This window comes from Kryptolebias marmoratus, linkage group LG24 (assembly GCF_001649575.2).
Source record: "Kryptolebias marmoratus isolate JLee-2015 linkage group LG24, ASM164957v2, whole genome shotgun sequence".
NCBI classification, from domain to species: Eukaryota; Metazoa; Chordata; class Actinopteri; order Cyprinodontiformes; family Rivulidae; genus Kryptolebias; species Kryptolebias marmoratus.
The window spans coordinates 13,995,193-14,022,545 of record NC_051453.1 but is presented as its reverse complement, the minus strand read 5'-3'; the positions used below and the strand labels follow the sequence as shown (position 1 = coordinate 14,022,545).

General features: G+C 43.1%; 1 protein-coding gene across 4 annotated transcripts; it reads right to left on the bottom strand.

Moving 5' to 3' along the window:
* Positions 1-319: 319 nt before the first annotated feature.
* Positions 320-21,380, bottom strand: dot1l (DOT1-like histone H3K79 methyltransferase). 4 transcript variants are annotated; one of them, XM_017407321.3, is made up of 30 exons: positions 21,016-21,380; positions 16,127-16,170; positions 15,952-16,026; positions 15,673-15,736; positions 15,094-15,322; positions 14,841-14,935; positions 13,966-14,028; positions 13,522-13,577; positions 12,990-13,069; positions 12,557-12,625; positions 12,371-12,477; positions 11,768-11,809; positions 11,585-11,680; positions 11,270-11,489; positions 11,063-11,176; positions 10,720-10,811; positions 10,508-10,609; positions 9,620-9,757; positions 9,413-9,538; positions 8,725-9,161; positions 8,521-8,617; positions 7,415-7,561; positions 7,167-7,209; positions 6,801-7,016; positions 6,415-6,704; positions 6,030-6,235; positions 5,719-5,792; positions 4,954-5,631; positions 3,481-4,273; positions 320-3,326 (listed from the first exon to the last, which is right to left on the bottom strand). In XM_017407321.3, the coding sequence occupies exons 1-29, from the start codon at positions 21,094-21,096 to the stop codon at positions 3,612-3,614; spliced, it is 4,743 nt and encodes a 1,580-aa protein (XP_017262810.1). In that variant the 5' UTR covers positions 21,097-21,380; the 3' UTR covers positions 320-3,326; positions 3,481-3,611. The 4 variants fall into 4 exon arrangements, with proteins under 4 accessions (XP_017262810.1, XP_017262809.1, XP_037830138.1 ...); XM_017407320.3 differs by having other exon boundaries at positions 6,415-7,016; XM_037974210.1 differs by lacking the exon at positions 3,481-4,273.
* Between the last annotated feature and the right edge of the window lie 5,973 nt (positions 21,381-27,353).

The window sequence follows — 27,353 nt, the reverse complement described above, 5'->3', positions numbered from 1 at the left end:
GAGCTCTCACAGATCATCGACCAAGAAATCTACCAGGGGGTGGCACGCTGGAGGGTTTCTCTTCCAAAAAGGAGCCTTTTTGACCAAATCGCACGACAAAACTGAAATCCACAAAGAGCGTGTTTGTCCCCTTTCCACAAGCTGCTCTTACGTGCACATACACCGCGGAGCCCCTTCAGGTGAGGACAGAGTTCCAGGTGTTAGGCCGGACCGCCAGAAAAGCCAAGATCATGTTTTTTGTTTTTAAGAATAAAACCCTGCAGCACAACAGGAGGAGAGTAGTATTAATCTATATTTATATTTATATATATCTATATATATATGTTTTCCTTTTTTTTTTTAAGTGAAGGAGAGCACCGTGCTGTCCGTCTGTGTAACAGTATTAAAAACGGGACAGGATTCTGAGGACATACATAAAAAGCCTTACATTTAACTGCAAATCGTATCAAACACCGAGAGTAAGAAAACCAAAACAGCATCGACGATAATTACAAAATACCTCTGAGTGCTGGTAACAAATAGACTGGTATCTAACTACAGGTCAAAAGTGACTTTTCTGCTCTTCTCTTCATGGGGGAAAAAAAACCACTCACGGGTGAAGAAAACCTTTGTGTTTGCAGAGGGAGAGCACAGGACAGATGTTTTTGAAACAATAAAGCTTTTCAATAGTACTCTAATCTTTTCTTAGATATGCAAGGCGAAGGAGAAAACACCCACACACGACTGAAGTGTATTTCCACTATCATAAAAGGAAAAAAAAAGGAAGCTTGGCTGTAATTATTCATACACTACACGTATTTTACATCAGCATGTCTCTAGCAACTACACAACACGCTCACGTGACCCTAAAACATCTAGAGACTGTGTTTGAGAAGACGCTGATGTAGGGTTTCTTTTTTTTTAGCTTTTTTTATATGCACCATTTAGTTTGTAAAAATTAAAATGAAATTGCATGGAAACAGAAGCACCATTTTGTTTTTTTTTTCCTTGAAAAATATCTGCTTAGCAAAAAAAAAAAAAAGAAAAAAAAGAAAAAAAAAGCACCTGATCAGAGCGAGAACAGTTCCAGTGCTGGGTTCTGAGCATGTTCAAGCCGCAGCACCAGCGTGTGTGTGTTTGTTTGTAGAAGTACGCGCTCGCGTGCGTCGCACGGGGGTTCAGGTGGCGTGGCGCGGCGTTGCTTGGCGCCGGCTTCTTAAGGTCCCGAGGTGGCGATGCTTTGCTCCGCTAGGCTTCGAGCCTCCTGTTTGACAGGCTGAAATTCAGGGTTACCATACGAGCACCAAAACGCTTTCTTTTTCTGCTTCCCCTCAATATAGATTTATATACATATATATATTTATTTACTTATATAGCTGTACTGTATATAGATACATACTTTATATAACTTTTGTGTATGATTGGAACATAAAGCAAATTAAAAAAAAAAGAGATTAATGTACAAAAACAGTGTCTCGTTCACGACAAATAAGCGGCTCACTTCTGAGAGCGAACAGACGGATATGAACAGGAGCTCTCGCGTCTATTTACCAGCTACAGGAGAGCCATTCCATCACAACATGGTGTCTACAGTTGTACACTAGGCAAAGAGTGTAACTAAAGCGTATTAAATATGAGAAAGAACGCCAAAACAAACGGCCTTACAAATGTCCCTGTGTACAGCACCAAGTATTTCAAATTGGTTTCTTTGATGTCGTCTTTATAGAATAAATAAGATCAGGCACAGTCCAAAATTAGCACCATTGTTTTCAGACTGTGAGTCAAGTACACGAGCTATTGCATTCTATGTCAAAACAATTCAGAAATTAAACCAAAAAAAAAAATAGGTGAAAAACAAATACAAAAGCAAATGGAGAGACTGACGGCATAAATAATATTCATCTAAAATTATCCACAACTATACAGAGAGAATGATTCACATTCACAGTACGGACATCGTTTACAAAAAAACAAATAATTAACAAGCAGACGTAAAAGATGTGAGTCCAGTAGTTTGTTTTCGTTGTTGTGGTGAAAAAGGAGTTTTTTTCCCAGTGTGCCGTGGTTTGCATGTCTGACCGGACGTGTGCGCTCTTTTTGGGATCGACTAGGTGAAAAACGAAATGCTTGAACCTGCATTTGGTTGGTTTGTTTTCTTCCTTTACAACAAAACATAAATACGACAAAATTTAGCTTAAGACGGGTTTAAAAAAAAAAAATATCCAGCTGTAAGAGGATTCCAGATAGTAGTGTGATGGAGAGAGGAAAAAAAACAGAAACTAGTTCAATTCATTTGCCGTTTTTCGGCTATTCACTAAACTTTACACAAACTTTGTGTTCTGTGGGTAAATTTTATTTAGTTTAACATAAAAATATACTTAGGACATCAGCAAGTCATATTGGCACCCCTGGAAATGTTACGATTTTTTTTTTTTTTTTTTACTTTGTTGACCAAATTAAAAACAGCCAAACTGATGTTTAGAAACATTTTATGTCAATAATTTAGATACAAATATGTTTAAACTGTGACAGATATTTTGTTGTTTATAATACTAGCAGAAAAGCACTTCAAGAATTAGGTTAAAAATAAGGACTGCACAATTTTTGTGCAATTGGTGTTTAAGGAGCTCAGCTTTATTGTGAAATATCAGCAATTCATCAGCGTCTCGTTAGAAAATCTTAGCGAACTCCTGACCGTAACAAGGGGTGTCAACTAACCAGCCGAGGCCTTCTGCTGCCCGAGTAACTGCATCGTATTTTCCAGTGTGAAGGTAAACCACGAGTTCAAACACGATGAAATGTCAGCGAGGGGAGAGAACGCGCATGCAGAGAGGCGAAGCTGCACGACGTCTGAGCGGAGCTCACCGAGCTGCCTCCGTGTTGTGTTTCAGTGAATACACACGCTCACACACACACGTACTAAACTTAGGAAGAAGTGTGACACTTGACGCAGCTCAAAAAGGTGCACCGAGAGCTTCAGTCTGTTGTTTAATGAGACATTTTGTTTGTATTTGCTAAATCGAGGAAATGATTCAGTCACGTGTTAGAGCACCTTAAAGTTCAAACGAGAGCTGATTTACACACTAATATTCAAATAATTCTTACACCGCACAGAAACATGACCAGCAACAATGAATTCTGCTCAAGAGCTATAGTGATGATTAGTGTGTGTGTGTGTGTGTGTTTGTGTGTGGTGACGTGTCTCTCATATATCCCAGTATAGCCGGTCTTGGAGGCGGTTGGGTAGTGCAGACGGTTTGAAGCACCAGTGAATGAGAAGAGTGCCTTGGTCCACACCTGGACATTTGCATAGTTTATTTAATGTTGAGGTAGATTTCATCAATTACCTGAAATATTTAAACACACACACACACACACAAAAAAGACATCGTTAGTGAGTTTATAGCTTACAGATTAAACACAGCAGACACCAAGACGGCCAAAGTAACGTGAAAAACCCTGAAACCATTTCAAAACTTTTCATTTTCAGAGTCTTCTTACCTTGTTCATTTAGAACAACAGCTTGTAGAAACACAGGAAATACAGGTATCCTGTCTCTCTCTCACTCCCTATCTCCATCTATCCACCCTCTGATTGCCCTCTGCCCTCCCCCTCGCCCTTACACCCACACCCTATCTAGGACGGGAGCTGGGGAGCTGGGAGGTGGCGTAGGTGCCATGCATGCCCTGAGTCCTCCACATGCTCCCGCCACCAGCCGAGCTATTGGCCGGTGGTGGCAGGGGCAGCCGGGGGGAGTAGTGCACTGCGAATGGACGCGATGAGGCGGAGGTTGACAGAGAGGAAGAGGAGAGGGAGGCGGAAGCGACAGCGGTGGTAGAGACAGAAGCTGCGGAGGTGGAGGAAGAGGAGATGGACAGAGTGAGGCATAACTGAACTCTCTGCTGGTGCAGGGAGGACTGGGACAGACGCGGAGACAGGAGGGACTCTGAGCGCGGGGATGCAAGGGGGTCGGAGTGTGTGGGTGCTGAGGAGGAAGACGAGGAAGGGACGCTGTGCAGAGGGGGCGGAGGGGGCAGGGAGTGCGTGGGGGGAGAGGGGCTATGGAGGACCGACTGCGTGCGGCTGTGCTGGGCCTGGGACAGGGAGAGGGGGAGGGATGAGGTTATGGAGGTCAGGCGCGTGGAGGCTGGCTGGGAAGTGGAGTGTTGCTGGGTTTGCGAGGAGGTAGAGGAAGAGGAGGAGAGACTGAGCAGAGAGCCGAGGCCTCCAGAGGTGGGCAGCGTTGCCCCAAACTGATGAGAGGACACTGAGGGGACCACGTGGTGAAATATACCTGCAAATCATACAGCAGAAATGGACGAAGGGGAGGAGAGCCAAAGAGTGGAGACAGAGGAAGAGAACAGGAGCAAAGGACAGAAAGAGCCAGAAGAGGGGGACAAAGAGAGAAGCCAGGACTGAGCTGGGTTGTGCAAAGCGCCAAGCAAGTCTGAGACAAGCACACAGGAAGCAAACAGAGTCAGTCCACTGTTAACTGCAGAAACCAAAGTCAACTACTTAATACTGCAGGGAAACATGATTTACCATCTTTGTTTAAGAGTGAAATGACTCTGACATCAACTTCAACACATACACCCTGGGAAAATGACAAAAGCAGAAAGTATCCTGTGTACATCACCACCAGTTTACCTTTAACCAGAGACATTTTTAACTGATTTAGTTTCTTTTTAATTATGTTACAAATCTAACATTTTCCAAGGGTGTTTATTTGTTTTTTATTTGCATCACTCAAGCAGCCGGTCTATGTCAGAAGCAAGGCAGCAGAGAGTCTGTCATTGAGACAAACTGTCAGTGAGGCAGACAAGACGAGAGCAAAACTAGGCCTCCACTTACCTGGCTCAATGTTTTATACTCATTTTATCATAACTGACCCCGGGATATGTCTAAGACCCCATTCTGACTGCTCACTGAGCTTAAAATACAAAATCTCAATTCTTGTGAATCAGTGATGCTCACCTCCTGCTGCTCCCCCTGCCAGCCCGGCGCTGGAGAAGCTTCCCAGGGCAGAGTGTCCATTTACAAGCCGAGACGTCCCGTTCACAGTGGAAACACCAGTCTGGGCACCGAACAAAGACTGCAGGACTGAGGTCCCTCCGAGCGGGAACTGAGACCCCAGGTACTGTCCCACAGACGACCCGGTGGTTGAGGAAACTGCTACAGGGCTGCCGCCCACCTTCCCGCTCAGAATGCCTCCCCCGCTGCTGGCGGCAGCGGAAATGAAGAGGTTCTGACTGGCCATGCTGCCGTTGGTCTTCAGCTCCCAGTCGCGCGACGCTTTCTGCTTCTGGAGGGCTTGGCGTTGGTCTGAGCCGGTTCCTCCGGGTACAACACCGGCGCCGCTGCCTCCACCCCGCCCCCCCGGCTCCTGGCTGAGAAAGGGATTGGGAGTCGTGTAGCTGGAAGACTCGCCGTCGCTCCCCTTCCTCCCCTGCTGTTTGTGGTCCGAATCTGAGTCGGTGCCCCGACTCGACCCCCCCATGCTGAACGGAGAGCCGCCCTGTCTCAGGTCGGAGCTGGGCTGCTTGGGATCAGAAATGGGCGAAAACGTGGATTTCCATTTGCTGGTAGAGGACAAGGAGGACGAGGAGGCCTCACTTCCTGTGCTGTTACCACTGCTGCTACCTGATTTTCTGCCTGGTGGGAACAAAGGTAAAAAAAGATATCAAACAGCAAGACTGCATTATATGTGTCTTCTTCTAATTTACGGTGTTCTTTTCTTACCTCGTTCACCGTCACAGAGTCTACCGTGACCGTCTCTGCTTTCCAAGGATATAGTGGCTATTTTTCTTTCAATTCTAAATAAATAAATAAATAAAGTAAAACACATGAGCAAAAATTTAAAGACATTGAGACATACAGATTAAAGCAAAAACATTTCATTATATCCTTGCAGCAAAAGTGAGAAACTGCTGTATGTACAGTAAACATGTTTTTTTTATTTTAAATAAAATGTCAGCAGGAGAGCCAGTAAAGTTACTCTGACTTGATGAAAAGATAAGTTTAAGACGTGTTCGTATCGCGCTTTTGGTTACCGAGAACTCGAGCTGTCGGCAGGATATCCTGAGTCCTCGTCATCAGAGCTGGGGGCTGTTGAGTATCGACCTGTACCATTGAGCTCCAGGGGGCGCTCTCTCTTCAAGATGGGGGGCTGATCCAGGTCAGCAGCATTGGGGCTGTGGCTTGATTGTTCTGGGGAGGAAATGGCAGAAATCTCCAGAGGCTGGTTGATGTTGTTGACCTATTAATTAAGGGGGAAAAAAAGAGAGAGACTTGCAGCTGACAGACTGATATAAATGTACTGCCTGAGCTCTAACACAGAAATGTTAATTTTCTATGTTTTAGGATCCTAATTCTGAAGAACTTTGCAACCGAATCCATATGAACATCTAAATGTTCCCCGCTGCTCTTGTGACTAACCATGGAGTTGATGTTGAGCGGAGATCCAGAGGAGTGGCTGTTGGAGCCGAGCCCAGGGAACGACCTCCTCTTCGGGGATCCGCCGGGCATTCCTGTGGAGCTGCGCTTCCTTCTACCTCGCTTGCGGCCCTCCTGAGAGGCAAGCGTGTGTGACGACGGCGTGTGTGTGGGCGTGTGCGCGTGCTGCGTGCCCGGGGACTGGTGGTGGTGGTTGGTGTGGTTGTTGTGGTATCCCTGCTTGGCGAAGTTGCCAGTGTGATGGTGGAGGCGAGATCCTGCAGCCACGCTGCCTGATGAAGAGGAAGACGGAGATGAAGAGGAGGAAGAGGAGGAGAACATCCTCCTCTGCAGTTCACTGGCTTGTGGTTCTGTGTCTGATTCCCCACCTTGGCGGTCGGCTCCGTCTTCTGGAAGGATCCTGGGAGGCCCGTCGGCGTACTGGAGCACCCCTCCAGTGCTCAGTGAGGGGCTCTGAATGGGACCTCCTCGGCCCATTGGTCCTGTCAAAGAAGCGCTGTTGTGTGAGGGTGGTGATAAAGAAGCACCATTGTGGTCCTCGGGGTGGGGACCTCCATTCATTAGCCCTGAGCTAGATGAATATCCTGCAAAGATGCAACAATTCAAGTTCAAAGAAGCGCAGAAGGAGGCAAAGATCGTCACTTAAAAATAAAGAAAAGCAGATGTATTTGTAAGCATTGTTAATAATACTCATTAGTTAAATAGATAGGATGTGGTTGTAGGCTCATCCTTACCATTGATCTGACCTGACTGAGAGACAGGACTTGGAGTACTTCTCTGAAATTGCAAATGCAGGAAAATGTGTCACAATAAAGACATTAAAAAAACATTTCTTTAAAATAATCAGAATTTGACCTCACATATTCAACCTACTGTGCAGCACCCACAAATCTAATTCTTTATCAATGAGGCCTAATTTGATAAACTTGACGCAAGACACTGACGCCGGGGTGCTGCGATGCAGGAAGATGAGTCAACTCACAAGTCTCTCAGCACGACTCGGCAGCACCACACTGGCCAGCGGGATGCTGACGGGTAATTTGCTCGGGTGGACAGTGCTCAGAGGGATGCTGATTGGAAGGCTTGTGATGCTGTCACCCTGAACTGATGGACTCCTCTCCTTACCGCTCTGAAAAAGAAAAAAATAAGTAAATATTCAAGCTCAATTCAGCTTTATTTCTTTTGAGCTAACAGCATTTTGTCATTTAGGATTGTACATTTTGTTCTAAATATTAAAAGGAGCCGATGGGTATTGAAATTAAAGAAATTTAAACATGTCTTTTTTGAGTGCTAACCAACCAAAACTAAAGAAGAAATGATGATTTTGCATTGGCGAGGACAAAATCAGGTAGTAAATGTTAAAGAGAAATGCATTTCTTGCAAAAAGATCCTTACAGATAAGCAATTTAAACTGACCTTTTTGAATCAAGCAACACTGTGAACATGTGTGACATTGCACGTCTGGGTTACGTCTAGTGCAACTGCAAACGTTGTTATATTAAGGCTTGATACGATGCATTTTGTAGCCTCGCAGATGACTGTGGTTTAATGGTGTCAGAAAAAGAGCCCACAGCTCAGATAAACCAAATAAAAATACAAGTCTGTTGAGTATTTTTTACCATGCAGGTTTCTGACTTAGGATGTACTCCAGTCATCCAAACTGAAACAAATATTTTCTGTGCAAAGCATGAAATAACTGAGTTTAACCTGCTGTTTTCAGAACTTTGTACATAAAGGAAATATTGGATATACGTCTATATGTGAAAAAATTAAGAATAAAGTAGAGTCTCCTTATATAATGGTCGACTCCCAGCAGCTTTAAAAGCAACATGATTATTAGAGCTAATAGAAAGTGTTAAATATAAAACATCCTTGAAGAGTTTAGTGGGTCTAAAGTAAATTTAAGTGATTTGATAAAGAAATAAATAAAGTTTATTTACATATAGAAAGTCTGTTTACACCTCTAAATCTCTGATACAAGCACCAACAACATCTGAAACTAAATAGTCCAAACATCAAATAAAATCTTGTGCATATAGACAAATCATCAGTCAAGCATACAACCACGGAAACACTTTGAAAACTTACCCTCTCGGAGATTTTAGGATTACACAGAGCATCAGAGGCACTGGGAGAGGGGCAGTTTTGTTTGGCTCCAAGTGGGGAGTTTACCCCTCCCAGTTCCCTATAAAAAAAAAAAAGCATCTAGTTTCCTGTATGCCACTGTAAAACCAACTTCAAAACCATACAAGTATAAACATTAGCCATGAAAAGCCTTTAGGAGACACTGACCTGTGTGTGGTCAGCCCCGGGCCCCTCAGGTGAGCAGAGGCAGTGTGGTCTTGGTTGAGGTGCCTTCGTAAGGCAATCTTGGCGGGGGAGAAGCGTGTGTAGTCGGGAAGCGCGTGGGAGGAACTTTGCTGCCGCTGCCGTGCATCGGGGGTGGCGGGCGCTATCTCGTGGTCCGGGGAGATGGGCAGGTAGCGGGAAAACTCCACCTTTGTGTTAGCCCGGTCAAAGCACGGCGAGCTGGTGCCGTTGACCGAAAGCTCTGGGCTAACGCCGTTGAGGGCGGGTGCTGAGGACAGGCCGAGCTTCAGAGAGTCCAGATCTGTGGAGGCGCGAGACTCCAGGTTCTTTCTGTAAGGGGAGCCCTCACAGGGACTGTAGGATTTGAGCTGAAGCAGCTCCTGTTGCCTTTGACTTTTTTCCAGCTCCACGATGCTGATCTGTAAGCGGACACCAGGGGGAGCAATCACAAAGGCAAGTACCAACACTGAAATTTAGTTTATACCGCAGCCTAACCAGTCCTTCAAGAATCCAAATCTCAGTTAAAGCTAATAAAAGGTTTTCCGAGGAAACAGAGTGAAATGTGACAACAGCGTTAAAATAGAAGCTACGTAAAATAAACAAGTAAAGAACAGAACAATGAATGAAGTCGGGAGACTTTGTACTGCTTGTGAAATCGTGCAGTGTTTACCTGCAACTCCAAACAGTGTTTTTGTTTCTCAGAAATCTGCCTGCGCAGCGCCTGCTTCTCCTTTAACAAATTCTCCAGACACAAAGAGCCCCAATCCAACTTCAGCTCCTCACATCGAGACTTCAGCTGCGAACCGACAAAAGCACAAAAAAATACAAATCAACCGACGTTAACGCTAAGATCCTGTAACGGGCTCTGATGTCTCACCAGCAGCAGGCTGTGGTCTCTCAGTAAGGCCATGTCTCTCTCAAGCTGCTTCGTCTGCTCTTTCAGCTGACAGTTGTGGGCCGAGATCTCCTTCTGGGCCTGAAGGAGGTCCTCCACAGTCAGGGCCTTCACTCCAAGCTGGGAATTTCAATGTTTCACGTTAAAAAGACATCCTAGAGATGAGCCCAAAATCCACCCAAGCCAAAAAACAAAACAAAAAAGTTAATATTTTTGATTAAATATTTGTATTTTTGTGTGTGTGTCAGTGTTCAGAATGTCATGGTTTTAACCTGTATCTTCACATGGAGACATTAGCTTTTTTTACTATAATATTTATTTTCTTCAGCTAAGATCTGCTGTCCTTATTCTGGAACACTTGCTTTTATTTTTTCATTTTTACTTCCTAAATTTGTCCTTTTTTAAATCTACAAGTTTGAAAATAATGTTGAGTTTTCATGTCTCAAGGTCCTACTAATCCTAAACAAATAAGAGAAATTACAAATACTCAGTGGTGTAATATTTACATAAAACGGCAGAGGAATTGTTATCTTGAGTGAACTGATTTTTATCTGATAACCAGGACCTAAACCTGCAAATCACTGTTCCTAGTTAACAATCATGCTGTATAAGCCAGTCTTTTATCTTCAGTAGATTTATAAATGCCATCAGGAGGAACCAATTCTGAACAAAAGTGTGTAACAATTCTTTTAGGGGTTTTATAAAAGAAATGTAAAAAATCACATATAGGTCAGTCCTTATTTCTAAATCTGCAGAAGAGTGTGAAGATGGGTGTTGGGCAAAACAAGGGAACAACAAAATGTGATTTTCTGAACATTAAGATCTCATTTCAACTAAAAATATTGACTGCAAAGTAATTTAAAGTCATACCTTATCTAGTTTGGTTTGAAATAGACCTTTGATCTTGTCCTTGTGAGACTGACAGACCAAATGCAGCTGCTCCGCCTGCCCTGATAAGTCCCTGTGTTTTTGCTAAAGATCCAAGGAGAGGGGAGAAAAAAAAAAGGTACCAGTTATAAACCAAGTGAAGAGGATGCCGTTGAAATGTGCTTAAACCCTCCAACGGTAGTCCCGATTATCACCTTCTCCTGCTCTAAAAGTTGCTGCAGGTTGGAGCGGTACTGAGGAGTCTTCATGTAGGCCATAAACTGGAGGTACTGGACTTTGATGTTGTCTGGAAACGGTGGGTTAGGAACAGAGAGATAGCAAAGGGAGGAAAAGAGAAGATTATTAGGCACCAACATCAACAAACACCTTGTGAATCGACACGATAATGAAGTAAAATGAAGCTGTTTGGTTAGACATGACTTGTAATTTTGTGTTTAGCTCTTCATCTGAGGGCTGGAAACTCCAGTTTTAGATACTTAAACATAACTTAAGGACATGGCCTGTTGCTTTAATAAAGTCGCGTCTTCATTAGCTTACCAAGCAGTTGTTGCAGAGCAGGAGGAGTTGGGCTCAGCAGCAGCTGACTGGAAGAATAGTGCTGAACCTTGAGAGGTAGCTGGTGAAAGGGACTCTGAGCTGGCCGGTTTGCATCTACACACACACAAAGGAAAAATGTCACCCGAGCCAAATATTTTAGACTTTTGATAGTTGTGTTCAAGAGGTGGCCAGATTCAGCTCGCTCACCCTGAGGTGGCGCCGCAGAAAGGGTCTTTGCGTGCAGCAAATCCAAAGCACTCTGGTTCTTCTTGTTCTTCTCAGCAGCAGGGGTGGCTTTCTTGGGTCGGCCGCGTTTCTTATTGTTTAACTTGCGACCTTTGGCCAACAGTCTTGTTCTTCGTGGCTTGGCGGGTTGCTTGACCACTGTCACCAAGCTAGGACGCTCCTCCTCACCACACGAGTCCTGCTGTTATTAAAAAAACCCAACAACATTTATTTACATTTGTCTTGATCTGCATTAAGACAAGACGAAGTGTTTAAGGACGATAAAGCATGTCCTACCTTGGGCTGCTCCTTGGGTTTTGTGGGAGTGGTGCTATTGCTTTTACTGTCCTTTGTGTCTTTTTGCTGACGACGTCTAGCTGCCTCTTGCTCCTCCTGATTTTAGGGTGAACAACATTAAGTTTTGTACAAAAAAGTGCAGCAAAAGCGACTAAAAATCAATAAGCAGCACGATCGACTCACCCTGAGTTTAGGATTTTTTAGACTAGCAAAATAGTTTTCAAGCTGAAAGACACACAAAAGGGATATTTGATTAATACAGTGATATTTTTAAAAGTGCTCCGTAAGATTTTAGACGATAACAGTGTTTACACCCCTTAGTTATTCAACACGTGTAGTAATATTTGTGACAGTAAGACTGACAAATTAAGGTGGTAGAAGAAAGAGATTACCATAATGCAGTTTTAACCAGTCTTTCCAACCTGCTTTTATTATTCCCAGCCCCACCCCCCCACACACACTCTGTTAACAACCTATTACATGAAGCAGTTACTGAAACTCAGGAGTTAGCGCACAGACTTGTCCCAACCTGCGAGACTTTGCATCTTCACGCAGTTTACTCTCAGGATCAACTACTCATTAAGACGATACCAGCCGTTATCAAGGTAGCTTCTCCGAGTTTAACCTGTTTGCCTTGAAAACACATTTCCTGCTTCAGTAACCGGCATTTGTTGCAATCTCCTTCTCCAAACCTTTTTTTTTTTTTTAAATCACCGGCACATTCGGTCGCATGTTTTCAACGGTCGCAGAGGCAATAAAAAAACATGTAAAAAGAGAATGGCTTACTATGGTGCGGTCTATGGTATGCAAGTAGTATGAAACCGGCTTTCCAGTCCACGACACAGAGCCCCTTAATGGAGACAGTTCCACCACGCGCATTATTGTGCCAATATCTGCGAAACGGAAGCTAATGTCAAAGAACAGACAAGGAAATTAAACATGAGTGTTTGTTTTTATTATTTTAGCACTTACCACTCAAGTTTCGACTGTTGATTCTAAAATTTAAAGGTGCAAAAGGCTTGGAGGACACAATTTTTCCTCCTGAAATGAAAAAACAAACAAAAAGATGCCATTTTATTTTACAATTGCTCTTTATGCTGTGGACATAAATTTAAGATTCTGCAGTTAAATTCATGAATTAACCACAGTAATAAACACAAATATTCTTTCATTGGATGCAATAATCCCTGAACATATTTCTTATAGTATTTTAAAACTAAATGTTATCTTTTACAGCAGATAAATAAAATGTCAAGTCACTTTACGCAAGAATATTGGCCCATTTCCATTATGTCACTCATCTTTACAAACACATTCTTTGGAATTTTGATAAAAACACACAAGAAACTAACCAAATAACTTCTAATGTTTACAAAAAACTAGAGTAATTTCAATAAGTACTAACCTTCCTTCATATTAGCGAAGCGCTCCTTCAGCTGGTGATCTACCTCTGGACCAAAGGCAAAGTTATTCACAAAAATAATACTGGAAAACAGACAAAGAAGTACACGTTATAGATTTTCGGTTCAATTTAAAGAATGAATTTTTAAAAGAAAACCTTACATTGAGCTCTGAGAAAAGTTTGTTGAAGCAAAGTTCTGCAAATCCTACAAGTGAAGATGCATCTGAGTCCTCCCAGGTAAACCTGCTCACTGCACTGCACAGCTAGTGTAGATTTCTATTAATGGGATGTCCCTGGTTTGGTTTGTTTAATCAAAATTAAAATAAGCACATCATCAAACTTGTATTGAGCTATCTCTGTAAGATGGAAAGGTTCCTTAAAAAGGTTTTGTTTTTTAGGCCTAAACTTTACTTTAGTCAAACAAAATCAGAGTGCAGCGCAGGAAACAAAAAGTCTCTAATATTCCACTTTTTTCGCTGATATTTCTGTTTGCAGTAAATGGAAACTCGAGCCGTTTCCAGGTCTAGAACATCACCTTGTGTTGGCAATTCTTTCTTTCCATTCCTCAGACAGGAAATCCCCTCTCTCCAGCTGGAAAACAAACAAACAAAAAACAGTTCAGTTACAGTAAAAGTGCAGAATATATAACAGAGCATATTGCACACATACAAAAACTATACATAAAATAAACATTTCTTGACGAAATGCAGGACTCAGTTACTAAAACACCAAATCTTAGCTTAATGTTTGCACAAATTATTAAGATAATCAAATCCGGGTTTATTAAGGGCGATTAGCTTTGGCAGCCATCTTTTATCAGGTTGACTCCAAAAGGGCAATGAGTTGTAGATAGATATCTATTGATTACTATCTGATACCTTCATTAAAATTGATATTTTACTAACAGACACACACCCCGAGGTAGGGACACGATCGCCCACCTTTCATGGCAGCGGGCGACACAAAGGAATGAACTTACTGTGTACTCCCCGTGTTTCTTCCCATACCACTTCATCCACTTTTTAAACTCTTTGTCCATGCTCTGAAAGGGGGGGGGGGAGGAGGAATTAAATCTTAATATTAATAGCCTAATGACTGCTGACAGCTCTCCACAGCACTGAAGGAAGCAGGTACAGAAAATGGATGGATAATATTAACATATTAATTAATAATAATAATAATAACACATCTTATTGTACAGTGTTTTAAAAACCTGGCTCAGTTCATCACATTAGGTATTAAAACTTCACAGCCAAACTGCAGATAAAAGAAATGGAAGTATCTGAGAATAAAACAAAAAAATTATCGAACGCTAATCTGAGCTCAGGTTGCTCTGTGTGTAACACAACAAGGCTTATTGATGCAGTCCGTGGCAGTAAGAGGGTTGACAGAAAACACAAACGACCGACAGGAGACAGAGGAAGACTTCGGTAAGAGTCTCATCACACCCCAGAAATTTAACTGCAAAAACCTCTGAAGGCAGGTCTGAAAAGGGAAGTGCTTAATGGTTGTATTTTGACCCAAACCAATTCTTATAAGGCTTTAAAAAAACATCAACTTGTATAAAACTATATATTAGTTCTCATTTGAATGCTAACAAAAAATAAACTACATTTCAGGTAGCATCTTTAAACCAAAAAGCTTGATATGTAAAGATGAAGTGACGGTTTGAATAACTAACACATAAAACAACTTCCCCTCTTCTATTCTCGCACTTCTGTTAAAATAAAAAACCGTTGGCTTTACAGCAGGAAAGATGCAGGCTTTTTAATACAACGAGAATGATTTTTCCTCGGCGCGGCTGTCTGTATAAATGCACCTTGAAGTTTTCTCTGTAAAGTGTAATAAAGTTACCTCTGCATACGTAGCTGGAATGTCTGCTTTCTCTACTCCATAGTAGTGTTTACAGTTGGTCGCTGCTGCAACCTGCAGCACCACCTGCCCCACTCCTGCAAATAAGAAGCCATCTGTGACCAACGTCGAGCAAATCGGACACTTAAACCAACATTCAGGGTGAAAACGTGCACATCTACTTAAAGTCAAAACAATATAAAACAGTCTTTATCCAATGATGAACTTCTTGGAGTCAATATGACAGAAAACTAACCACTGCCAAGGTCAACAAAAGTGTCATCTTCCATCATTTCCATCTCATCGATGATCTGAGCCACCAGGTCGAACGACGTCTCTCCGTAAACCTCGGGGGAGAAGGGTTCGTAGTTGTTCAGCTTCTCTGGGTCGGTCACTGAGTGGTTGTACACCTGCTGCAGGATGTGTCTCAGCAGCCCGTTGGAGGGACGCTTGTTTAGCTTCATGGGCTGGGTGGTGCCTTTCCACTGCAATGGGGATATTTTAAAATCAGTTAATATGTCCGACTTTACCATCAATCAATTTCAAGACTTTACTATCAGCTGAAAATGATAGTAAAGTCTTTCGTCTATAAGTAAATATAAACTACAGACAGATGCAAACTATAAACGTCAAACTTTTAAGATAATTAGAAACACTGACAGAATTCCTGACCTTTCTGACGAAGGACTAAGACAGTTTGGTTTAATTCAGCGACTACAGATGAAAATCTGTAGTGCACTTACACGACGTGCTTCTGCTGCGCTCATGTCCTTTTTATACATAAATACATGTTTATGATACAGAGGAGTGAGACTCCTCCCTTGTGAGGACTCACCAGCTGGTGAATGCTGTCAATAGCCCTGTTGTACTTGTCACAAAGCCTCTGCATACTCTCAAAGCTGGAGAAAAGACACAAAAAAACAACAAAAATGGCTGCTGTGTTCGTCACAGTGAGGCTACTTCAAAGGTTAGAATGATAACGTAAAACAGCTTGGGAGTGATTTGGAATTCCCCTTCTTATGATGGTTAGTGGGCGTAATGTTTCTTAAAAAAATTTAATTTCTTTTTCATCATAGTGACACAAAGATAAAAGATTATACAACCTAAGACTCACCTCTTTGTGTCGTAGTCAATGAGTACGTAATTTTCCATCGCCAGTTTGAGGTCTGGGATTTCCTCACACACCCACCTAGACAAAAAAATAAAAAATAACACACACACATCATCAAACCTGACACTTGACAAAAATCATGAGAATGTGGGCGTAAACGAGGGCTGAGGTCACTTACCGAATGGTCTCGATGATTTCATGAGCAGCATCGTGATGTTTATCCTTAAAAGAGAAGGAGGGACGAGTCATTATGAAACCCTCAGTGCGACACATCATTCAGCAGCATTGCAAATTACAGGCACCGAAATGACCAGAAAACAACACTCAGGCTCTCCAAATTAAGAAACAAAAACAAAAACAAAACAGCGTAAACAAAAAAGAAAGTTAACAGCTGTGAAAAACACAGGGACCTAATTACAGCTTCACACAACGAGAACGCAGGGACCACAACATCTATTATGTCTAACTCATCCTCTCATTGCAGCAACATCTGATAAACGACACAACCGCACGAGACAGGGATGTAAATAAGAACGTGACTGAGAGATTACTGGGAAACTGGTTCCCAGAAGTTGCATAAAAAATAAGAAAAAAAATCTTTGTCAGAAGACTTAAACGAAGAGGGAGTTTGTATCTGAATGAACATGAACATCAGTGGCTGCAGAGTTCCTCTCATTCAACCTTCACTGCACAGATGAATGGATTATTATATGTATTTAGGAATAATCTGCCAGACACTAACTAAACTGAGCACAACTTATCAGTTATTGCATTATTTAAGCTGATGTAATGCAGACTTTAATTAGAAAAGCTGTTAGTTCAAGCTGGGTTCATACAGAAGGGCGCCAGGCTGACGGGCACCTATTAAAAAAAATTAATAAAATCAAACTACTGCACGGGGCACATAATGCCACGCTCTGTAATTACACCATTAAGTTCGACGCCGAGCTTTTACTGCTCACTGGAGACGTCCCGAGCTGAATCCGTATTCGAGTAGCTAACCACGTTCTTCTCTCATCTCCGCCGTTGATCTAATGTTTATGTTTTTCCGTCAGCTGACCCTGTGATATGTTGCGATGTGCAAAATGTGCAGCGACCGGGCTGCGTTCAACAGCACCGGTGTCTGTGTCCCATCAACTCAACGAAAAGCTTCAATGATCTGGGGCACTTCTGACTTTATCTTTGTTATAGCCCTTTCTGTGTTTGCTCGGGTCGCTTAGCTGTGTCGGCCACCATGAACGAGACGAGACTGATTCCAAAGGTTAATCACTTGAAGATCCGAATCCAATGATCACTTTCTGAGAGTGACGTTAAAATCAGTCTACTATCAGAGCCCGTTACAGGATCTTACACTTTTGCGAACAGACAGACAGACAAATGGAGCGCAGATGCGAAAACGTTATCCCTCTTCTGCCTTTGGTGGCGGGCAAGAATGAAATAAGCTACTTGTCACATGCAAGAAATCTGTAGCGGGTGCTGAGCAGTTTTGAGGGAGCAACAGGGCTCAGGTTTCACCCAGAGCACAGCCAGCCTGAACCCAGTGCCTGAGCTGACCCACTGACCCACTTTCTGCCTCCGAGTTCAGCACATTGCCAAGAGGAGTCTATTGGGGAGTAAGAATGCGGAGAACAAGCTAAGAAAGGGGTAGTTACACAAGCCACAAGCTGGAGGAAGAAGGAGGGGGCGCGGAAAGGAGGGGGAAGCCTGTTATTTTCCCCACTTTTTGGCACGGCGGTCGCAGCTAACAGCTCACAGTCTGGAGTTCCCAGCTTCCCGCTCGATACTGCCCGCCACTACTGCCTCAGCTAAAACACGCTGTGTGCACGCTCTCAAGATTCCACGCTTACACACACACACACACACACACACACACAGAGAGAGTGCAGTGCTTCTTTCGGCACACTGACTCCTTAAAAAGCGAGGCACATTCAAAACTTTTCGCTCCGAAGCCAAGAGGCTGTGAGGGAGGACGAAAGGAGAGCGGCGGGAGGGGTGGGGAGGGGGGTCACCTGCTTGCACAAAGACTGCACACAGCAACACCAGCGCAGGGCTGCTGCTAAAAATAAACACCGTCTGACATGCCAGGGCGAAACAAAAAAATGAAAAAAAAAAAAAGAGAGAGACCCTCCCTTCTCTCCCAGCTGTAGCTCTGACTGATGCGTGTTCAACTCCGCCTCCGCACGCCGCCTCTTCAGTCAATCTCCTGTCACATCAGCGTGACGACTGGTGGGGGTGGGTGGGGGGAGGCTTTACACCACCCACTGCTCCACTTTGAATATCAGCGCCCCACAAGAACAAATGACTAAGACGGCTTGCGTACCACTCAGACTTCACATAAAATACTACTGATGATTATTTATGGTTAGAAACACGGATGCATCTGTGAGAACTAAATTTGCACAAATGAGTCAAATTCACGCGTCCTGATAGATAATTACAGCAAAGACGGAAGACTACACTTTGCTCAGCAGCTTTGACATCAACCCTGCCTGTCTGTTAGCAAAATATCTCACAAACCACTGGGCGAATTTTAATGAAACTTTCAGAAAGCAACTCAAGATGGCTCCCATAACTAACCGAATCTAGCCAACACGAAAATGGCTGCAACCCAATGAGTTTGACAGATACGAAGCTGAATGCGGTTCTCCTCTATGGCACTTTCTGAGCGCCGATACAACGATGCGAGAGATCGTGCGAGGTTTGACCGAAACGTGCTGTGACGCCGACCTTTGGCAGCGCAAGGTGGTTTTGTTTTTCGGTTTTAAACTCCGGCATGAGAGGCTGCGGGCGACACGCACTCCTTCGAGGAATGCTCGGCCCTTTCATTTTTGGAGACAGTGCGGGGCTTGTTCCTGCCCGCGCCCAGAACCAGATGGGACAAAGGGCTGCACCAAAACCAGTGGACGACTTCATGTGGAAGCATTTACAGATGCACACATGTGGGGATTTGGAGACAGCAACAACAACAAAAAAAACTAAGGGAAAAAAAAACTGAGAAGAAACAGATCAATAAACCAACGAAAGCATATTTTTATGGAGGCCGCCTTGTTCTCTGACAGACTGTGCAGGCAACATGCATATCAACACATACACACGCGCACACACAGCAGCGTGCTCATGCTCTGTGGGTGAGATAACCAATTTGAAGCTCTGTGGGTGTGGAGAATGATTCTTAGCAGAGGGCCAGCTTTCCTTACCAGAAAGCAGTTCAACGCAAGTAAAACTTGGCCAATGGATGTAACCAGAAGAAGCATTTGCAGTCTATTAATAGAAGAGTAGCTGTGCAGGAGCAGCCGCATATATTCCTTCCTGCAGGCTTGACCATATGGACAAGAGAGGAGCGAGGGGAGAGAGGAAGTCTTCCCCCCTTTGAAAACAGGAGGCCAGCGCTCCGCATTTCAAACTCCACATGCATCAGCTGTTTCTAATTCAACACGTCATCTCGTCTCAGTGTAAACAGCTATCACAAAAGGGGACGGGGACGCACCGCATTCCTGACATGCCTTGCCTCTTGATCATCCCCCAGAGGACATCAGATAAGGAAGCCAAAGCCACGTAATCGGGAGGCAGGAAAAGCGAGCGGCTTCGCTAACTAGTAACTCATTCAAGCCCGATAACGAACGAGGTGGCAGCAGACAAAAAAAAAAAAAAACGACGAAACTGAGAGAACCAGATTGAGACAGAGAGCCGTGTGGGTGGAGAGAGGAACTACAAAGAGACCCGACGTTCTGAGAAAACTCAGCTCTTTTCAGTCAGTCTCACCACAGTTACTATAAATGAAAAATCTTTAGAAAAAAAAAAATCCCCACACACAACTTGCAACCACTTCGCTTTCCACTTCTATTGGGTGACTTACCTCCTCTGATACGCTCACATGCTGACATGGAAATAGAGCTATTGTAGGCAGGCATGACTACCACCCCGCAAGATCAGGTAGCAGCCATGTGTTCAGAGCGTAAAATACCAAACAGCCCAGCTGAGCTCGCTCATGGGATTATTACTAAATGACAAAAACACTGAAAGAATGCAAAGAACGCCGAATCGCATTGAGTCAGGGAGCACAGAGTTTGTGAAACGTACTCATTGCAGCATCGTGAAGAGCAGAGATGGAAAACGGGTCGACAACAACGACGGCGACGGTCACGATGTACTTGAACTCGCAGACCTGGAAGACGTTCCGGAAAACGTTTCGCCCTCACACTACCAACCGAGACATCTACGTTTGTCAGATCCCACCCTGTTCTATTCGTTATACCTGCGCCGGCGATGGCCAGCCTACTTGAGGTCAGTCGCCTGAGCCAAGCTTCCACGTGGTTTTCAGCCGACTCGGCTTTGTTTACAGTGAGCGCGTACCCGCATTTCAGAGCCACACACCACTGTCTCTAGTGGAAACTAGTGAAGTAAAACCTCTTTCACCACTTGGCACAGGTAAATTGAGTACCACTGAAGGACCGGACACCATTCGTTGAAATGACAGGCTCCCTGGTGACTGTGGTGAAAACTATCATTAAAGGGGTCGGTGAGTTGAGGACTGGTGACTTCTCTGTCCAACATGCCATAAAAAAAAACCTGTGCAGCTGCAGGAGTCCCTGCCAGGGGGTAATAGTACATCATGTACACAGTCTATATGCTGCTGTGTATCCTATGTGACTGGGAATAGCACCACTTTTGGACCAAAGCGAAGAAAAGCCAAGTTTAGGACAGCCATGTTCAGCATCGTTATGAGTTTAGATGTCTATTAATCTTAGAATAATAGTCCCAAGTTTGTCCAAATTCAAATAATCGTGTCCTGTGTCACTATCCGGAAACCTTGCTCTGGTCTAATTAACCGTACAGTGTTTTTATTTTTTGTTAAATTAATAATAGCAATGACAGCAGAGAAGAAAGCCCCATCTGTGACTGTCACCAGCCAGACCCAGCAGTGTGACACAAGTCGCCCGGAGGAGCGTGTCATATCTCCTGCTAGCCAGTGTTAGCTCGGAGCTAACAAAGGCAAAAAAAAAAAAAAAAGAACCAAGAGACAAAGCGCAAATATGACACGACTGAGTGTCGAAGTTGAACACTTACGTATACTGGTAATGGCCAAGGATAACCAGCAGGTTCTGCTCCGACCGGCGATTTGAGCTTGAGCTCCAGCTTTTCTCCCATTCTCCACTTGACGGCGGCTCGGCTCTGATGGATGGCTGTTACTAACTGCTCTGTTAGCGAGCGACTCACAACGTGAACATTTAGTCGGGAGAAAAACCTCGAAGGCGGGCCAAACTCAGGAGACTTCGACGCTCGTTGCGTGACGGACACACACACGGTGCGAGCGAGCGCGCGCGAGGCTCTGACTGCCGGTTGTGTTTTGAATAAAATGCCTTTATATGTTCACTGGTAATAACATCCAGTCCGTATCGCCGCCATCTTGCCCGGCATGAATAAATATGGCAGGAGGCCACTGGCACAGAGGATCGTGATCACTGCTGTATGGCAGGCCGTTGTAACATATAATCAACCGACACCTATTTTTGATTCTGACCTCAGGAATTTCTTATCAGAACGGAAATAAAAATTATATTTCAAGGTCCACACAGCTGAGATTGTATTAGGAAACAGATGTACACAAAACCTAGTTTATTTACTATTACAATATTTTATGGCTAGATATAATTCATTTTAGTTAAAAAACAAAAATCATATTTAGAAAGTTTGTCTTCTTATGCAAATCCAGCACACTCACTTTGGTCTTTTTACTATCAACTTTTAACTAGCCTTTGGCTACTTTTATTTTTTACACAAGTTTTGGATAATTTTAGCATCTAGCTAGCCTTTAGGTTTTTGGGGCTTCCCGTGGCCTCTGGCTACTTTTGGGTTTCAGACGGCCTACGGCTACTTTTGGGCTTCAGACGGCCTTCGGCTACTTTTGGGCTTCAGACGGCCTTTGGCTACTTTTGGGCCTCAGACGGCTTCTGGCTACTTTTGGGTTTTAGATGGGCTTTGGCTACTTTTGGGCTTCAGACGGCCTTCGGCTACTTTTGGGTTTTAGATGGGCTTTGGCTACTTTTGGGCTTCAGACGGCCTTCGGCTACTTTTGGGCTTCAGACGAGATTTGGCTGCTTTTAGCGCCCAACTAGCTATTTGCTGCTTTTACTTTTTAAATGGCCTTTAGCTACTTCAAGCATCTAGATAACATTTTGCTACTTAGCGTCTAGCTAGTGTTTAGCCACTTCTAGTGTTGCTACATTTAGCTTTTAGCTAGCATTGTGCATGCTTTAGATTTAGCAACTGAGTTTCGGCTTCTTCAGTTAAGTTCAGCAGTCATTCAGCTCTCATCAACCAGCAGAATACACTCTCACCATATTTTGCATAAATAAAACGTAACAGGAGAAAGTTGCAAACTTTCCTTTCAGCCGTTTCATGTCAGGAAGGCATCTCTGTAGTTATTAGTAATTACATTGTTGCAAAACATTCTCATTACAGATGTCTTTAAGAAGGCCTAAAAAATAGTGGATATCACCAACTACATATCTAAAATGAAACCTATGAGTAACAATGCTATATTTCCTGAGAACCTCTGACATCTGAAGATATATTCTAGATATTTAACAGACTCAATTGTTGACAAGGAAGAGCTGAATTATAAACATCTGCCTTGAAACCCTCTTAAAGGCTGTATTATACAAGCTATGGGTTGATACCTTATTATGTGATAAACCGGCTTGCCGTACTGCGCGTGGGCCAACAGCACTGAGCACGAGCAATACACCCGTCCCAGATCGCGTGAGAGACGTGACATCACGACTCTTTTTTTTTTCTTTTTTTTTAGAGAAGTACCCGAATGACCCACTTACGTAGAGCTGGATAAATACAGCAGGTAAGTTGGATTTCATCCCCAACAACGAGGCTCGGTGATTTAGAAATAATATTCAATTAAAAATATCTTTAATTTAGCAGATAATGAGAGCAAAAAAATATCAATTTTAGACTGAACTGAACATTGCTGGAAAGAATGTGTCAGAAAATAAACTTCCAAAAAGTCCCCTTGCCACAAACATATCAAACATTGTCACATAAATCTCAAAACTCCTAATCATCAACAAACTGGGAACAATTTTATAAGATTTAGATGTTTCTGCACCTCATTTACTCCGGAGAGTTGTCAGATTTAGTCATGTGTTTAGTTTATTCGTGTAAAATATTTGCTTAACTCAGAAATGTAAGTTAAAACACAACTTTTGGGTCAACAAAGTCCTATATTTCTCATTCTAAGAAGCCTAAAAATACAAGTTTTTAAAATGAGCAAAATTTAAAAAAAATAAATAAAAGAAAAAAAAGGTGAGAATAGACTTTTTCCACACACAAAAAAAGGCCTAATGATCCATTTTAAAATGTTGAATCTATTTGTTTTACTCCCAGGAGGTTCTCAAAGTTGGGGTCGGGACCCCGCTGTGGGTCACAAAACACCAGATCGAGGGTCCTGAGATGACCTCCAGGAATCAAACTCAATTTCGAAATAATTCCTACTTGTGCATATTTTAATCAAAACTGTTCCACAAGATTAAAACCCCAAAAAAGAACGGTATAATTTAATTTTAAACCGTTTGTATCGCATTATATCTGTGATTTCTGGGAACATTTGTGGAGTTCAACCGAGGATATTTGGGGTCGCAAGTCTTTGGCGTTGTTATTCTGAGGGTCAGAGGCTAAAACATTTAGAAGCCACTGATCTATAAGACCCAAATAGGCATGTAACATGCATTAGTTCATGAAAATACAGTTATAAGACAACTCAATTGTGTTGCAAAAGGTGCATGATGGGCGTGTTCGAGTTCGCAGCACAACTGAATTAGCCCCAATAAATGATTTACATTAAAACGATCAATCAGATTAAGTCAATTAGTGTTTCATGGTCTTCTCATGCAGAAAGCCATTTGGGAAAACATTTCCTGCACCAAAAGGCCTCAATATTTGAAACAAATACCAAAAAACAAAATCACGGTCTGAGCGTCCAGCCTGTCAGACTAAAACGAGTCAGACTAATCGAGGTTTGATGGGACGATTAAGTGCATAAATTGATGCATTTTGTTAAGTTATTAGTGGCGATGCTACTAGAAAACCAGCTGTAAGGAGCTACTAAACAGCCAGAAAGCCTGCCTGTAAATTCCCTTCACCGGACAGTTGAGTCTTATTGGGAGCTGGGAGAAGCGCTGCCACTGGCTCCTTTTACACAAGGAACAAAATCCATTTGTCATGCTGCATTAGTCACTTTTGTCCGAACCCATCTACCCTAACCTGCACGCCGGGGTCTTACAGCCGGGTTACCCTCCCAACTTCGACCACGCCGGAGCACACTCTACTGTCAACATGTTTTGTGTTTTTTGCTCGACAAAAGCTGCCCAACGACCCCACTATCGTGAAAGGTGAGCAGGTCAGTTTGCGCCGAAACCCAAATGCGAGCCGACGCCTCTGTAATTAGATCAGGAGTGCTAATTGAATCCCAATAAATCCTTACGGAACACAGAGGAGGAGCAGAGAGCCCGGCCTCTCTGCTTTTGTGTGTGCTGACATGTATATGCTGCTGTATGTTGAGAGGAGTTGGCAGCCAGCCGCGGTGAACTTGCTGACCGGGCCCCCCCCACCCCCTTTCCTGCTCCCTGAGCCGAGCTGAGGCCGGCTCTGGGAGGGGATCCAGCACAACAAGGCCCAGGCACAGTGAAGTCCGGCCCAGCCAACTGGAACACAAGTCCCTATGCAAATTTCTGGGATCTGTGTCAGATTACACAGAGCGCCTCACGCTGCCATCTCAGGGTCTGTTTTTGGATGCAGGTTTCTTTTCTGTGCAAAAATAAACAGACTTGGCAGTAAAAGCACACGCAAGCTTTGATAGAACGCTGATCGGACAGAAACTTATACAACATTAAAGACAGAATGAATACTTTACTAATATTTTCACCATCAGTCCATCAAACAGACTCCCAGTTGTCATTAAGTAAAAAAAATTACCATTCAAAACAATCCAGACTGGAAAAATGAGGGGTTTTCTTTTAATCTGGTGCTTTTTGAACAAAATGGGGAATAATTGCGAAACTGCTGCCATCTAGAGGACACAAGTGGTACTGCAAGTCTTGAACTTCCTGAAAAAACAAAACAAACTTCATACACTTCTGCTTAAATTAATTGTTAAAAAATTAAGCTCCCCCCAAAAAAACTAACTTTTTTTTCCACCGTTCACATATGACAAGCTGACATTTCTTCGATAAAAAATGATTTTTTTCCCCCCTCACAATAACTGTGAAAAACAAAATGAGTTTAAAACTGAGTCACACAAAAATGAACAGCAACAACTCGCGCATAGCTTTCCAAAGAAGGGTTTGAGAGAATTTTATTGAATCAAAAATCACTTTAAGTCCCAGTCCCTTATGGTTTCTCACAAAAAAAGAAGGAAAAAAAAAAAAGAATGAACATACTTTGGATTTTAGCGCCAACATTTTATGACTCCTTCAAAGCCCTCATTGCTTTTACAGCAGCATTTATATACTTGTAGGAAAAAAAAAAAAAAGAACTATACATCAAGTCATTTTGGCACAATCAGTTCATACAGTGGCACTGTGCTGGCATTTCCTTACAGTTTGCTCCCCCGCCGGCTCAAATCATCCCTTCCTGATAAACTCATAATGGATTTAAACTGTAACAGAGATGCATTACAACAACGTGTTCATGTTTACGGAAAACCAGATGCATTACAATGACGAAAAAGTCTGGGTTTTTTTTATTTTTTTTGAAGCAGGTCGATTCTTCACAGAAGTCCCAGATCCGGCAGCGTTCGTGCTCGAGCGGCGAGCTCGACATAGTGTTTTCAGAAAACTCAACATTACACTTCGATAGAACCTTGTGTGGAAATAGACGGCGTGAGGAAATGATAACAGGAAGGAAATACTGCAGCGTCTCTCTCTTTTCTTTGCCGACGTTTGGTTTGTGCCTTCCTACTCGATAAGCACTTCGGTACACATGCTGGTCAAAGCCAGGTTTAACTGATAAACTCATTCAGCTGGATTAAATCTTAATATCAGTGGGCAGGGTGTTCTGTTTTTTCCCCCTCCATCCCCCAAGATAAAAAGACTAACACATTCACTTAGCATGCATTCTGTAGGACAAAGAGATAAAGTGTCATTTGGAGAAACCCCGCCTCAGTAACAGCAAGATCGGGAGAAAAAGTGCTGATTTCTTTAAATTTTTTTTCCCCTATATTCACATAAAAAAAGAAGCTTGAAATAAGAAATACATTCGTTGATCAATCCAACTCGCCCTTCAGCTCGTGGGCTCAGACGGGGGAGCGGATGCAGGCGACAGATTTTAGGGTTCGTTCATTCTGAATAAGTGACATCGCGTTTAAAAAGGCATACACTGGTCCTTCTCCGAGGAGGAGCGCCGACGGGCTTTGCTGGGAGGGCGAACGGAGATGGCTTCATCTTAACAGTCGCCTCGAGTGGACGAACAAGAGGGCCAAATCAACAAAATACCTTTTCTTTTTTTTTTTAATAGACACAACAAACAATGTATTTCGATGATAGATCCGTGGATCAACATTTTGAAGATGGATAAACGAGAAGATTTGCGCCCTCAGTGCTTCATCTTACAATAAATCATTTTACGGTTCGACGAACGCAGGTTTTAAACAAAGTCTACGAAATCCACCACGAACTGACCTGAAAGACAAACAACTCGGAGCCGAATACTTCGTGTTTTTAACGACACGAGGCGCAGAGCAGCGAGGAACGCTCGACGTGACGGGGAGAAGACTGAAAACCGCAGTCCACCCCGTCAGACATCGACACGTCGTTTTAGAAAAGCCGAGACACTCAAACCTGTGTCAGGCCGTTTCAAAACATCAATCTACTCTTCTCAAAAAGGGAAAGAAATTAAACTATTGCCAACAGTTTTGGTAATCACACGAGAAAGGCGTTTTCTGAATAAAATACTGGCAGGCATTCGAGATGAGAGGACACAAAAAGAGATAAGTACTGATTTTACTGAGTGTCAAAGAAATCCACCCTCCCCGTGAAGTGAAAAATAAATAACAAGGACAACATTCAGCTTCAGAAGAATGCAAGTGTGTGGCAAAACCTAACTGGTTAATCTTTTTTTTTTTCTGAACTCAAAAACAGGCTTTTTTTGGTGCACAGTTTTTCATCTCGGAGCCACTTTTCCTCCAGTTTCAAAAAGCCAACGGGGATTATTTAGAAAAGCTTCCAAGAAAGTAGAAAATTCCCCACCTGCGACTCGGACCTCTGTGCACTTAAAGGCAAGTTGGGCTGTAGAGAATATTGAAAAAAAAACAAAAAACTATCATTCTGGATCCACTTTTCTCTACACTCAGACCTGGCCACAGCAGGCCACATCTTAGGAAAAAAAAAAAAAAAAAA